Below are 15,249 nucleotides of genomic sequence, written 5' to 3'. Positions count from 1 at the left end.
GAGCCCTGGAAAACAGACCAAAGCATGCTTTAGTAGCCAAAACACTTTAACAAATTGCTCAGTTCTTGATGCTCAAAAGTGCTGGAATCCCATAATTTGTTGTACTGGTACCCATAATTTGTTGCCTGAGGCAAGTCTCTCTCTCTCTCTCTTTCTCTCTCTCTCATATGGTAGGGCCAGTTCTGCTAATGGCCCTGCATGCCAATTCCATACTAAAACATGAACCGATTGTGTGTCTCCTCTTGTTTTCTCCTCTGTTGTCTGCTTTAGGGGACACTCAATTTTGGTGGGATCCGCGTGGGCAATGGCCCAACTGAAGAAGATGCAGAGATAATCCAGCACGACCAGCTCTCAACCCATTCGGAGGAGGGGGAGGAGGTAAGACCTCCCATTCTTTCTTTGTACAACAAACTTTCGTTTGGGAGATGTTACAAGAAGGGGTGGACCTTTTATGACTCTCCTTACATATATTACCAGATCAGACCAGGTCTGTATCCATTTACCCTCTCTTGCAGCTGACATTTACTCAAACTAGCCAAAGCAGACTGCTTGGAAACTGTGTTGCCCCAGTAACTGATTTTCTTAAGACTAGGGAAGCTCAATTTAACACTTGGGAACACTTCCTGTAGTGTCTTTGTTCTGGCACTTGGAAAAACCTGTGGGCAGCCCCCTTCAAAAGGTGGTTGTAATAAGCTGAGGCTGTGTCTTAAGTTCTCAATAGTTTGTGGTGGATGGGGGTCCCTTTCAAGGCAGGTAGTAAAGACTTCAGGTCAGATTTGAGGGTCTGTTACAATCTCCTCGCTTCCCCATGGGAAACCTCTGAATGGGCTGCATCACTGCTGCCCTTGTTTCAAAGAGAACTGAACAAGGGTTCTTCCATTCAGTTTGCTTGTCTGCATGGGAGAAGGTCTTCCGATTTTTCCAGGCAGACCACTATGTCTCAGGGTGGTGGGAGGTGCATCTTAGCTGTGCAGGCTCTTGTTATCCACTGTTTGAAGAGGGCATCCTTGTACGCTACCTTTGTGTACAAGGCAATCTTACTGAGATGGCTTAGACCCCTGAAACATTAATAAAAACTCAAGCATACAGGATCTCTGGTTATAGTTGGTGATGTGGCAGTTCAAAATGTAAGCCAGTTGAGCAGTGTAATGGGTCTTGTCCTGTCCTGAGGCCTGCTGTCCTAACAGAGGTTTTAGCCTTCATATAAAATGAGCATTCTCAGGGTTCCTTGCTGGAAAGCAGTTTTAAGTTCTGAGAATAGGCATTGCCATTGGTGCAAATGTATGAACCTGCCATATCTTGAATCAGACAGTTCCACCTAGCCTTAGTGCTGTCTACTTTTGATTGACAGTGTCTCTCCAGAGTGTTAGGAAGTCTTTCCTAGCTTTACTTCCTGAGATCCTTTGGAGAATCCCTTAGAGATGCCAGGGATTAAATGTGGGTCCTTAATGCATGCAGAGTATGTGCTCTTAACTTTGAGCTTTGACACACATACACCCCTACAATGCACAATGTACACTACAAGCTTTCAGAGTTTTTCACAACTGGTACACAAGAAGCACTGTAAAACTAGACTAATATCCCTCAAATTGTGATGATAGGGATGAAACTGAGAGCTGATGGTTTGGCAAATCAGTCTTGGCCTTCTCTCCCTTGGGGAGAAGTCACAGTTTGTTACCAATTCAAAATGAAGTGGAATGCAGCAACAGCAATGATAGAGCACAGTTGCATTTTAGGATATTGCACTGAAAGAGGATATGCTCTTGTGTTATCAAATGATGCATGACCAACCAAATATTCCCTTGTGTTTTCAAGCCTGCCGTGGAGGAGGTGGTAAGCCTGTAGCCAGTTTCTCTCTCTGTCTTTATCCAGATCATTGCTCCCATCACTGTAAACCATTTTGTAGAATTAGGCATATTTGCATCTGTGACTTGAAATTCTTTCTTCATCTTTTCATAGCATCTCATTTTGTGATGCCTCCTTCTTGTATCAATAATAGAGGTCAATAATACCCATTTCCATAGAAAACAGCTTCATATTCATTTAAAAACAAAAGACATGTTGAACAGCTGCATGTTCTTAATGGGGACCCACTGCCTTACCTTTGTGGTGTGGGTTGCATATTCGTCACTGTTATGTGCACAACCTGTGCACCTCAATAATTTGTAGAACAGAATCCCCAAAGTAGCAGAAGCCTTTGGAACGGGACGTGGACATGTTTGTACCTTTATTTTAAAAAGCCAACTTCCTCCATCCCCTAAACTCCAGGATGCCCCATAATTGCCAAATTTCCAATATCCCTGGGGCCTGCTCTCCTGGGTCTTTTTGCTTATTCCCGTGGCCGTTTCCTGAAAATTCTGGCAAGACTTTACAACAGGATTACTCATTGAACAGTTCATGCAACATCTCACTGAGAGAGCTGACTACAGACATGCTGAGGTTAGTTTTTTTACAGTTGCTGGGAGGGAAAACCTGACTAAGCTGAACCATGGTTAGCACAAACACTTGAGCATGCAGGTTCCAGAAGAGGAGATCACAGTCACTTTGCTTCTGCTCCCATCCTCTTGTTACTGCAGGTTTGGCCTGAGTGTCATCAGAGCCTGGACTTGTGGTTCGTGCCACTCAAGACAAGCCACAAGCTATCATCAAGGTTTCTTGGTTTTACAGCTTGTGGTTTTTCTAGAGAAGACAAACCACGAGCCTGGGTTCAGATGACACACTGAGCCAAACTGTGGCTTAGCTCACAGCAGTGCAGAGAAGGTGCAAAATGACGTTCTCCCCAAGTTGGTTTATTGTTCTGTGCAAATTGAGCCAATCAGTTGATAAACATTCAGATTAGGAGTGACGGATGCCAGTCTTCAGGTGGGGTGTTAATGTTCACTAGCCACCTACTCAAAGTCAACGGGTCTGGACACAATCCACCAGTAAAAGGAGGAGTTAGTGGATTGGGATTCCACAGCATATTTGCTCCTTGCTTTGACTTCTTTATGAATGACCTGTCACTTCATCTAGCTTTTGTGGAGAGCCACCTCCCTGGCAGCCAACGATAGCAAAAGTTAAAAATAGACATTTTATCTTTGTGCCTCTGCCAAGAGAAAATGCAGCAACCTCCACATCACAGTCAGTTGATAAGAGGCTCTGATCATGGATATCAGTGCAGTGATGGGAAATGCTGGATGGGCCCAGAAGGTTCTGCATAGGAAAAGAGCAACGCTTGAATTGCCCCCACTGCCTTTGTACAATAACCATGGAAATGCTGAGCAGTGCAGTCCTGAGGGGTCTGTTGCCAGGCTGCAAAAGTACGGAAATTAACTTAGTAAGCAGTGCATCGAACTTTCAGTCACCTGTCGGCTCTTACAGCATTGTGCTTTGTTGCTTGTCCTTCAAATACATGTTGGAGATTGGCAGGGCACAGTGTCCTGCAGTTCTGATGGAGTGCAGAATGAGGCTTTGGGCACAGAATTCAGCCGCCTGAAAAAGTCAGCTTTCACTTGCACTCCTCTTCTCCCCCCGCCCCCTAACACATTCCTAGCCCTCTTCACTGTGATGGTATGCCTGAACGTTTATGGGCAAATGCCTACTGAAATGTCAGAAGCCGGGGTGGGGGGTGGAATGTAGCGGAACAAACTGCCCTGCTTATTGCAGGTGGGGATTCATTGCCTGCTACCATTTCTTGTTGTCCTGCCCTGCCTGCCCCCCCCCCCCCCCAGCATGACTAGCAAAAACCCCCAGGATCAGTTATATAATTATAGTGGGGACGGGGGTGGGAACCCATCAGACTCGATTATGCCAAAAGGAGGCCAAGCAAATTTTGATCATTTTGATGTAGAGCATGTGCATCCCTGGAGTCTAGTAATTTCATAGCTTGCTTGGCACACACTCATCAGGGCAACTTTTGCTAAGAATTTTTGTTTCTTGGTTCCAAAGCTTGAGGCCTAAATGTTAACAAGTAGCTTGCCTTCCTCAGTCTGAAATGTTTGCTGTGCTGGATACTGGAGGGGAGTGAGAGAGCGCTCAGTTCACCTTTATCTTGGAACAGTTTTGGAACTTGGCAGCTTTAGCTGGGTGTAGTCCGTTTGAGTGCTAGAAGACTCCAGAGATTCTGAGATGTGGCAGACAAAAATATGGGATTTTTCACAACTTTGATTTTGCAACACTTAATCTCTCTCTGGTCACTTCTCCTCCTCCTAGTTGTTATTCAAACCTTCGCCACAGTGACTTAAGCAGCATTTCCTAAGAGGATTTGGGGACGGTGGAGGATGACAGGGTGGCAAGCAAGAGGGGACAGCAGGCTTAACCAAATCTCAACAGAGGCAAGCAAGGTCCTGTCTGGCACCCAGTTTTGTAATGGAAATGTGAGCCTCACCTGATTGTATGCCGACATTAGTTGTTCCTAATTAAGTCCATTTCCCTTGCAGTCTGTCACTTCTGGATTCCAAGGCCACTTGAGTGCCTATTAATGCCAGGCAAATAAGGATTCTGCCATAGACACATGGATAGAGTGACTCCTGCTGTCTGTGCCTGATCCAGCTACCAAATCTTAGCTTTCAGTTTACCACCAAGAAGGGCAGGGCTGAGGAACATTCAAGTTGAGTCTTAGATCTGAACAAGCCATTGAACACTTGTACATTTTAATGGTGCTGAGTGTCCTGCAGTTTTGAGTTGTGTTGAGCAAGTGATCCTCCCAAGTCTTGGTGAACGGAGAGGGAAATAGTCTGGCCAGCGTTCTAGCTGTGAGCTTTGAGTGCCCTTGCAATAGAGTTAGTTGCTGTTGTTGCTGCTACTGCTGCTGTTCCTGCTTTCTAGCTGTCTAGTCGTTGCTGCACACTCTGCCCACCGCTCAGACCTGGCTTTATTACTTCCTCTTGCAGTTTGACTTTGGGGACACTGCTGTTCACCAGGCCATCCATACCATCGAATACTGCCTGGGCTGCATCTCCAACACAGCGTCATACCTTCGCCTCTGGGCGCTTAGCCTGGCGCATGCACGTGAGTAGCTTCACCATGGCTGGCTCTTTTGAGTCCAGGGATGAGGAAGGGGAAATCTGAGCTGTGAGAATAGGGGGAAGGTGTCACAAGCCCTTTTTCCTGTGGTAGTAGCCAGTGACTTTTGTGTACTCTCATTCCAGGTCGTGTCATGTAGAGAGGGCTAGAAGACTATGTAGCAGTCTCCTCTCTGCCCAGTATCTTTTTTTGCCCACCCAAAATTCTTATTGAAATCTTCTGAGTTCTCTGAAGGGGAGCATTGGGTAGCTTGTGAGAATGAGTTCGAAATGTCCACAGAGTGCAGAATTTGGACCCTAAGCAGGAGGAGGCTTTGCTTTTTCTTAAAAGGAAAATTGGTCTGGGGTGTGATTTAGGAGCACAGCTCACTTTGGGAACTCATCCAGCTTCCGAAATCTCACTTTTATTAGAGCAGTGGGCACTGCCCTCCAAAGAAGGCAGGCATGCAATCCCTCTTCTCCAGAGCTGTGGCCCTTGCTGATCGGTGATCATTCTTCCTGTCTTTCTCATCACAGAGCTTTCTGAGGTCCTCTGGTCCATGGTGATGCGTGTGGGGCTCAGCGCAAAGAGCTTGGCTGGTGGGTTCGGCATGTTCTTCGTATTTGCTGCCTTTGCCACCCTGACAGTGGCCATCTTGCTGATCATGGAGGGCCTCTCTGCTTTCCTGCATGCCCTCCGCTTGCACTGGTAAGTGTCATCTGGTACAGCTCTGCACTGCAAACAAACAAAAGCACAGTGGGTACAAAGTCTGCATCATGTTTGATCTCTGTCATCTCTACTTAAAGTATCTCAAGAAGCATGGCTGGGAAGTGCTCCTGCCTGAACCCTGGGAGAGCTGCTGGCAGTCAGAGTAGACATTGCTGGACAAATGAACTCAGGTTTAGGCTGGAGAGAGGACAGCTTTATTTGTTCAGGTCTAGTCAAGCTAATATCCATATTTCTCAGATGCATGGTTATTTGTTCTGATTGTGCTTTTTCCTTGGCCAGCATCAGCTTACTTTCTGGGGGCTTTTCTAAGTTCAATGAGGGTGTCCCTCCTGCATTTTAACTACTTGCAGGATAGACCTGGAAGTCCTCAAATGCGCAATATCTAGTGCATATAGAATGAATGAATGAATTTTATTATTTCGGTCACAGACCAGTTCCAGCCCACATACAATATCAAGGAAGTCATAAAACATGATAGGGATATATTTGAATTTGCAGTTAGGTATAACAGGGACAATACAGATATAGCAACAGTTTAAAAATACATAAATTAAAACTTAGTCACTAACATATAACCTAAAATTATCATTTAAAACCTTAATCATTATGATAGCGCAACTTGTTCCCTAAGTTTTATGGCAATCACACAAGTGCATATGGAATAGATTGAGGCTGGGGTTAGCTGTGCTGCCGACAACATCATCTTAAAGAGTGGTCAATGTGCACTGCGAAGCATGAATGAGTGAGAGAGTTCTTTACCTGCCAATAGGTTCAATTGGGGGTTGAAACTGGCTGGTCTCAAACCAAATCTGAAGGAGTCCCTTTTTGGTCAACTTACAAGCAAGGCCTTGCATAAACCCAGCCAGCACTTTGGATCCCAGGAGCTGCCCATAGAAAACTGCTGTAGTTTGCAAAAAGGATGGCATGCAAAGTCTTCCATGCTGCTCACTAAGATCATAGGCATAGCACTACAGGATCAGAACTAAGATCCATTTGCAGGCACATGCAAACAGCTAGAATAGTTTTAAGGACAGTACAGTAGACAAAAGTGAAGACGGCCGTTCATCTTGTTTTGTTCTTTAAACCCAAGGCAGAAATCTTTACATCCAGCTGGAAAGGCTTGTCAGAACGAAAAAGAACAACTAATGGGTGCCTGGTATATCTCAGCATTATAAAAAAAATATTCACTATCCATACACCATGATTTCATAAACTTTTGCCACCCTGTCCCTTTTTCTAAACTAAAAATTCCCAATTCTTGCAGAAAGTGCTTCAGCCTCTAGAATCATTTTGCTGTAGAAGCAGAATAGTGTAAACGTAAATGAATGGACACATATAGTAAGTTTGTATGCCGTTGATGAATAATTATGATGACCATGTTGTGTCAACACTTCCATGTGCAGTAGCAGTTTTCTTACATTTTAGAGCTGTAGGCTGCCTCCAGAATCCAGCTTGATTTTTCCTAACCCAGCTTTAACTCCTGCTCTCGGTAGGCCTGGCTTGTGACATTTGTTTTCATGACCCTACTTCAAGTTTCAGTGGCTGGTTTGACTGGGCTCCGCTCCTTGTCAGGAAAGCCCATCTTAGCAGAACAATAGCAGCTGCACCCCAAGCAATCATGACATCAGCCGTTATCTTGATCTTGTGCTAGGGGCCAGGGATTGCTGTCCTGGCCCAGCCTTTTCTTCTCTGTGCCAAGTTCAAAACAAATAAGCTTCCAGCAGGGGCCAGCTGTGTCTGGAGATAGGAGCGGTTGAGTCATTCTGCTGTAGGGCAGGAGTTGCTGTCAATATCTGGGAGTGTACAGGAATCCCCACTGCTGATTTGAGTGACTCTTAACTGAAAACTTTGAGGAGAAAGCCAGAGAGACAACTTTGGAGTTCTTTCAAGGTGCTGTTTTCTATCAGTACAGAGCAAGTGGCTGGAGTGTGGGGGTGGGGGTGGAGGAGAGGTTCCCTGTTGCATCAGTTGATCATAATTTGGATAGCCGGTGATGAGCTGCAGCCAAACCATTCTCAGCAAGGTTTTCGCAAAGGGTGAAAAATTGCACCTAGGTTATTTAGAGGTGCAAAATAATTAACCTTCTGCTCCTCAAATATAAATACCTTTCCAGATTGCAAAATCCACTTCCATTGGGGGTAACGACTCCATTAGAAAATTACTATGAGCTGTTTTCGATCTGTTGTGCATGTGGGTTTTTTTTAAAAAGGCAGATGGCAAAGTTCTTTGGGGGGGGGGAATAAATTAGGGAGTTTGACTGCTGAGGTGACTAAATTCAGTGCTAAGATGTGGAACTTGCAGCTCCTGCATCTCTTCCCTTTAGCAGTGGAATCTGCAAGGTGGTGACACACACATATGGAAGGTAGAGTGGAGGGAGGAGACTTTGCAGATTTTGTTGGCCTCAGCAAATGGTCTTTATACTGAGTCAGACCATTGGTTCATCCAGCCCAGTTCTTCCACTGGCACCAACCCTCCCAAGCTCCCATGTCGAGCTCTGTTAACCTGGAACCCATCTGATTTGGTGATGCCAAGGATTGCACCTTGAACCATCTGCATGCAAACGATTTGCTTTACCGCAGAGCCTTGTTGCTTCCTCTTAGAATTCAAAAGCTGAGGGTGTGTCACCTTTTGCTGGAGAGGAAGAACAGTGAATCTTCTTTCCTGCTGGAAAAAATGCTTTCCATCTCTCCTTCCTCAGCCCGGCCACTCCCGGCTGGGATGGGTTTATCTCGTAACTTTTCAGGCAGCAGTACATTCCAAGCAGATGGTTGCCTTGGCTGAAAAACAAATAGTTTTGCAAAGCGGGGGCTTCCTTATCTCCGCGGTTGTATGGGAAGCAAGTGTGTATTTCGCTGCCAGTGCCATTGGCTGATCACACTCTACCCCCTTAGCTGCACAAAGGGCCTTTTTGACATTTAGTTTGCAGCCAAAGGCATGTTGGGGTTCATTGTCTTGCCACCTGAGACCTTAGGAGGGCTGAGATGGAGGGCAGGATGGAGATGTGCTCCGGGGATTGATGCACAGCTGGAATGGGAGTTTCCCCACACCTTGGGCGTAAAATTAATGGAATGGAAAAGAGAGCGATGGCAATGCAGTCCTCTTCTCTCTGCTTTTCTGTGTCTTAATAACTGGCATGCAGTAGAACCCTTCAGCCTTAGGGAACGGAGTTCCAAAAAAGATAACTGAGGCCAGGAAAACAGAATGAAAGTTATCCAGTTGGCTGGCGCTGCACGATGCACAGGAGGCGAGACTTGTTCCAGTTGGAGAGGGCGAGATCTTTGGCTAAAAGCAAGGAACCACCTTAGCTCCAGATGGCTGGGCCAGGAGGTTGGGGGGCGGGGGAAGGAGGCTCAGGTAATTAGGTGCCAATGGGGTGCTACACATTCCATGGCTGGAAGGAGCGGAACATTCCGTTGAGGGAGGATGTTCTGTGGAACTGTGTGTGTCTCCGTGTGTATACACTTAATTTGATACAGGCCTTAGTAGAATCTGAGCTGAACTCGGAAGGGGAGAGGGATTGTGTTCCTCTGCTCCTGCAGTCTTCTAAGCAGGGAGGGGACCTCCAAGTATGTGTGCTCTTGTCTAGCAGTAGGATACTATCACCAGCTCCTCTCTTGAAATCATGCAAGGCCTTCTGGGGTTGCAATCTTTTGACTCGGTGCTACCCATCTCCTCCTCTTGCCCAGGAGGGTGGGAAAGTGGGACTTTTTTGTTCCTGACCACCTGCAATTTCTCCGTCCACCATCTAATCCTGCAAATGGGAGCCCCTTCCAACCGCTTTCCACGCCGCTCCTTGGGGCATGTGGAAGGTAATGTTTCCAGACACTGTGTTCCCTGGACCCGACGGCTGGCAATTCATAAAGTTCCTGGGCTGAATTGCTGCGTGTCCATTGGAGAACAGTGAAACTGAGACCAAGGAGCTCCCCCACCCCACCCCTTTGGATGTGAACCACAAATTTCTTGCCTGCCTCTTGATCACGCAATGCCTGTCGCCAGAGACATGAGTCTTGAAACTTGCTAACTTCTTTTTAAAAAAGGCTTGAAATATGGCCGCCCCTCCCTCCCACTAGCCCCGTGTCCCTGCCAATTAGTGAAACAAGTGGAGAGGAGCAGAGCGCGCAGCTGTTTCCAGTCTGTAAGTGCAGCTGGCACACCCTGGATATGCTGGGAATGCTTGGCGGTCTGGCAGCGCAACTGGTATTCTCAGTCAGGGGGGAGCTGTTCGCCGTCCAAGCGACGTGGGCATGCTGGCGGGGGCAAAGGGAGCGGAGGTGGAGGTGGTGGTGGTGGTGGTGGTGGTGGGCTGTTGCAATCCTCTGCCCTTTCACTCTGCAATGGTTTTCCCTTCTTAGCTTATCAGAGGCTGCACTTTGCTTGCGTCTGGGATATATCACTTCAGGCTACGGGCGGGCTGCTCACGTGACTGAGCGCTCCTTCTTAACATGCACAAATCTCTGCACGTAGAAAGGTGGTGTATCAGGAAGAAGAGCTCTAGCATAACCTTTGCCCTGATGCACTAGTCTTCAGTGTGCAGGGATTTTGCTCGTGTGGGTTTGGCAGGCGAATCGTGAAATTGGAGATTTTGCAGAGAGAGAGAAGGCCAGTTCATATTGCTAGCTGACAAATTCCATCTGTGCCTTTTGCCTTTTGGGGGAAGCTGTTGCATTTGCTTGCAAAGGTGTATGAGAGTTTGCTTGATCCATTATGCCTTCTCACTGCCCCTGAGTTAAATGAAGTTTCTCTGTGTTCTCTGGTGTATTTGGGCTTGCAAGATGGATGTTAGTCTTTAAAAAGAATCCTGCACTTGAAACATTCCACCCTAGAGGAGCAGCGGCAGCAAATCAACTCGTACTCCGTTTTTCTCTGTATCTGGCAGATGAAGGGGATGGAAAATGTTTCTCACCACAGAGCCAAGAGAAGAGCACGGGGTTTGTTTTCTTAATGAATCATGGGGTTTTTCTTTCCATGTTTGGTGCCTGTTTATGATTGGGCAGCCTTCCAGTACCATTCCCTTTACATTTTGAGTTCATTAGTGGAAACGGCAAAACAGCAAAGGAAACAAACCGATCCTGGAATGCAGGCCTCTGTTCCTTTCTCTGGTGTTTCCCTGTGGCACCCTGAAGTTGGTGATGGAAGAAGAGGGGTTCCAGACTGCTCTGGTTCAAAAGAAAGATGTCTCACTTGCCGTGGCTTAGATGGGCATTTAGAATAGTTTTTGGAGTGCAGCTGAGGTGAGCTACACAGATCTGAAACGAACTGTGATCTTGCTTTTTGTATGGTATTCCAGTACTGAATCTTTAGCTTTTTTGCTAAAATGGAAGATTTTTGTTCCACTTTGTGAAATGTATTGAAGCCTAATCAACTTGAATAGTTCCCTTCCCTTTTCTTTTTGAGGGGAACATCATAGGTTAGGGAAGACATGATAACAGTGACCCTGACTTGGCTGGGTGAACCTAAGACTTTGGATTGATGTCCAGGTAATGGCCTTCCACGAAATCACTACTGGGAGAATGTGGCATACTTCCAAAGTTCCCTGGCATAGATACAACCCTGAAGGCCTTTAAAGAACAGGGAGGGGGGAATCCGGATACCTGTGCCATGTTGTGCTACACCCCTGTGGTTTATTTGAAAAAGGCCTTGGGAGACCTCAGTTCAAACCCCTCTTGCCCATGATGCGTTAGGATCAGTGACTATATTTCAGCCTAGCCTGCCTCACAGTGGATGGCGAGGATAAAATATGATAACCTCCATGTATTGCCCTGAACAATTTGGAGGAAGGTGGAATACAAATACGGTATACACCGCATGAAGCACTCTCTCTCGCTCTCTCTGGATGTGTGTTAGAATCTTGGCTGGTTCTGAGGTGGGTCTCTAACTGGTCACCCCCAGGAATTTCAGGAAAATCATCATCTGTGGGAGGATGCAGAATGCTCTTTGGAAGTCTGAACCATCAAATCATCCTGACCTCAGAGATGAGGAATAGGATTCTGCATCGCTGACAGTCCAGAATTCTAAAGAGCCTGTCCTTGCAGGGGTTGTCACTCACGGTTCTTCTGGGGTATATCCACGGAAGCTGCTTCAGTGCCTGGTTTCCTGTTGTGATGCTAAACCAGATGCAGAGGAGAGAGTCTAAAGTAGTGCTGTGTTGGGCATTCAGTCCAGGTGTGCCCCTTGCCCTGAGCCTCCTAGACACATGGTTTAGCAGAGATAGACATAACCACAATGATTGTGTTTTTCCTCCATTGTCAGAGATAGTGCGCCCCCTGAATGCCCGCTTCTTGGACTCACGAGTGGATAGAGTGCTGTTGCGCTCAGGTCCTGTTTTGGGGCTCCGCATGGGCATGGGGTTAACCACTGTGAGAACAGGGGACTGGACTAGGTGGGCCTTTAGCTGGATCCACTTTAAGGACACATGCCATCCACCCAGAAGTGCTTGAGAGAGGTGTGGAGCAGGGCCAGTGAGAGTCCAGAGGGATGGATAGAGGGGCCTGTATTCAGCCACCAGACCTGAGGTTCCCCATTCCTACGTTTGGGCATAGAGCGCTGTAATCGCTTGCATGCCTGAGTCCTTGTACTGATACCCACTCACATTTGCTGCAATTTGAACCTTCTGCAAAGGCAACCGGGAGGGGGGCTGTGGGTTTAAACTTGGACAGGGAATTGGGATATCTGAAACGGTACATTGCAGTAGTAAAACATGAATGCCATAGAAAGGATAAGGTCACTGCCACTTTTGAATCTCGAAATTCTTCGACATGCCTTCTGAGCTAATGGTTGTTTGCTTCTTGTGTTCCTTTTTTTGTTTCTCACTAGGGTGGAATTTCAGAACAAGTTCTACATGGGCGCCGGGTTCAAGTTCCTCCCTTTCTCATTTGACAACATCCGTGATGGGAGATTTGATGAATGATCCTCTTGAGGCCAGTTGGATGGATGTGTGGCAGTAAACCTTGGCTCCCTCCTGCATGTGTTTGTGTTTACCTGTGTGAGATAAATCTGAAGTTGTATAGCTCTCCGGTTGTGTAGTCGAGCTGCTAGTGTGACAATATCGTGCTTTTCTCATGAGAACCCCACTCAAAGGAGAAAGGGAATAATAGGAAAAACCTAAGAATCATAAGAGAATATTGTTCCTGTAATCACCTTGGCAGGTCCTGGGGTGTGGCAGTGTCCTTCAAGTTGCACAGACAGAGACTACCACCGAGGAGCACATCCTAACCACCTGCAGCCTGCTAATAACAAGCATGTTAGCTGCTCAGTTTGGTACCAGAAAATGAAGTGCAGTTCAAGAACACACAGGACTAGAAACTTGTATAAGCTTCTTCTGGCAAATTGTCTTGCCAGAGGGGCCATTATTCCTCAGTCCAACCACACACACTTATCTCTCCTGACCTCTAGAGCGGCACACTGGACTGCTTGCACCAAGTCCCAGATTTGCCCCATGCAAAAGTTGTATTCCAGCTTTATGCCTATCCAGCGATTTGCTGGGGGCAGATTTTCCTCTTTTACTGGCACTTTTGCTCTGCCATACCCTCAGTTAAATTGCCATCATAAAATTGCTTAAAAGGCAACACACATGACAGGCAAGAGAGCTCCCACCCCACCTGCGCCTGCCACACGTCCTAGCTTGACCTCTGAGCAGAGCATTGGCTGCTATTCCCTCCCCCTCTCATTGCTCTTGCTCTACTGCTTGTAAGCTACATTTTGTCCCCTCTTCTCTGCCTCGCCCCTCTGTGTGTGGGCGTAATCCTCTAGGAAACTCTGACCGAAAGCAAAGGATTCTTTGGGAAAGGTGACCCCCCACATGGCATTACAACTGGATGTTTTTGGAACTGTCCTTCCCTGGACAAGAGCAGGCCGGTGAAGGAGGGAGGGAGTTTGCTTGCCTGCCCAATTGCAGAGCTGACCTGTGCCTGGCTCTGCAGGATTAGTTAATAAGGAAACTTTGACTCACCCTGCCTGCAACTCTGAATGGCTTGTTTTGTTCCAAGGAAACTGAGGGTCTTTCACCTCCAGGAAGCTCCTATGTAACCCTGACATTACTAGATGGAAAGAAGCAGCAGGGTGGGGAAACCTGCACACCCCGATTACTACTGAGCATTTGTAAAAGCCATCCACAGCAGCCCTTGTGTATTTTAGGGTGGGCTTCCCTAGGAAAATAGGAATTTCCCAAGGGCAGGCAGCATCTGCCTTCCCTTTGCCATAGGAAAGAGGCTGGGCTTTCTGCGCCTCTGTATGCTGAGTATTTATATGATTCATGTGTATTTGTGTGACTTAAGCATGCACTGTTCTAGAATTGTCTCGGTATGAGGCCACCTGTGTCGCGCACTAAAGGCAAGAGCACCGGAACTGGTGTGGCAACTTTATGGGCAGGTGCTAATCCCTTATTTGCTCTTGAGTAGAGAGTCTGAAGTATCAGGTGCTGCCATGTGTATGTGTGAAATAGAGAGCAACCGGTCATTGTGTTTACTGCTGCTGTTTTGGACAAGTGAAGTATTCCCCCCACCCCCCGCTGGTCCTCATCAGTCAATCACTGTGTCTATTAAACTAGTTCATCTCATCTGCTGTGTGTCCTGGTCTTCTTTGACTGTGCCTGGAGTGGGGAGGATTAATGGAAGGGGGTTGGCTGGGCTGTGTCAGCTAATAAATATTGCACCCATGCAGTCTAAAAACTGAATTCTGGGATTGGTATGAATGATGCAGATGGGATTGCCTCTCATAATTTGCAGGGTGTATTCCACATTTCTACCACTTTGCATGCTTCCGGTTGCGTTGCCGATGGGAGAGGCAAAGTCCTGCCTACAGCCAGCGACTGCGTGGGCAAGCTTTTTCAGCCTCCCCTTTGGCTTGTGGAACTCCCAACAAATATTTGCAGCTACAAGAGCTGATAACTTCCTTTAAAAAAAAGAAGTGGAGGGGAACACCCTCTACAGTTACTTGCAAAAAGTTGAATGTTTGCTCAATACCACATGGTTTCCAAGGAATCCCAGAATCCACACAGCTGGGTTTCCTGTCTCCTGTGGGTGGTCTTTTAGCTAGGCCTAAGACCACAGAAAAGGCTCTACATCCTGTTTTATACCAGAGAAACTCCAGAGCTTGCTGCCTTCTCTGTGATGCAGGTGGAAGATAAGCCCTTGCCCTTCCATTACCATAACTGGGTTTAGGGTAATTCCTCAACAGCACAAGCTTCCTTGGAGAAGTGAAGGAAGCAAGTTATTATTTGTCTCACAGCTGCTGCAAAATTTGTGCTGATACTTGAAATGTCCGTTACCTTTTACATTGCAGCCAGCGCTATAAACCACCCTTGACAGCTGTGTCGTGTCAGCTTCTTGTGGGGAAGTTTTCCCTTCTGTGTTTTGCAGTGCATGGCTATAGTTGCTCCAGAAGGGCTCACTTCTTCCCTAAAATTGCACACAGCCTGCAAAGGGTCGTATGTTTAGTGTCTTTACAGCACAATCCTAACCATGCTCACTCAGAATTCAGGGCAGGGAGCTTCCTGTTGTCAATGGATCCATCCTTATTATGAGAAGAAACATTAAGTGA

At 46.8% G+C, this 15,249-nt stretch overlaps 1 protein-coding gene across 18 annotated transcripts in view; it reads left to right on the top strand.

Moving 5' to 3' along the window:
• Positions 1–14,266, top strand: part of ATP6V0A1 (ATPase H+ transporting V0 subunit a1) — a 42,366-nt gene extending 28,100 nt beyond the window's left edge. For 10 of the 18 annotated variants that reach the window (XM_083469602.1, XM_083469616.1, XM_083469618.1 and 7 more), the window contains 5 exons: positions 271–378; positions 1,816–1,833; positions 4,872–4,989; positions 5,520–5,691; positions 12,526–14,266. In XM_083469602.1, the coding sequence (XP_083325728.1) occupies positions 271–378; positions 1,816–1,833; positions 4,872–4,989; positions 5,520–5,691; positions 12,526–12,619 (510 nt within the window). In that variant the 3' untranslated portion in view covers positions 12,620–14,266. The remainder of the gene's footprint in view (positions 1–270; positions 379–1,815; positions 1,834–4,871; positions 4,990–5,519; positions 5,692–12,525) is intronic. The other 8 variants (XM_083469615.1, XM_083469603.1, XM_083469608.1 and 5 more) reach the window with 1 other exon arrangement.
• Positions 14,267–15,249: the final 983 nt, after the last annotated feature.

Source organism: Podarcis liolepis, assembly GCF_965112155.1.
Source record: "Podarcis liolepis genome assembly, chromosome: 13".
NCBI classification, from domain to species: Eukaryota; Metazoa; Chordata; class Lepidosauria; order Squamata; family Lacertidae; genus Podarcis; species Podarcis liolepis.
The sequence above is the reverse complement of the archived record's forward strand: the minus strand, read 5'-3'. Positions and strand labels throughout refer to the sequence as shown.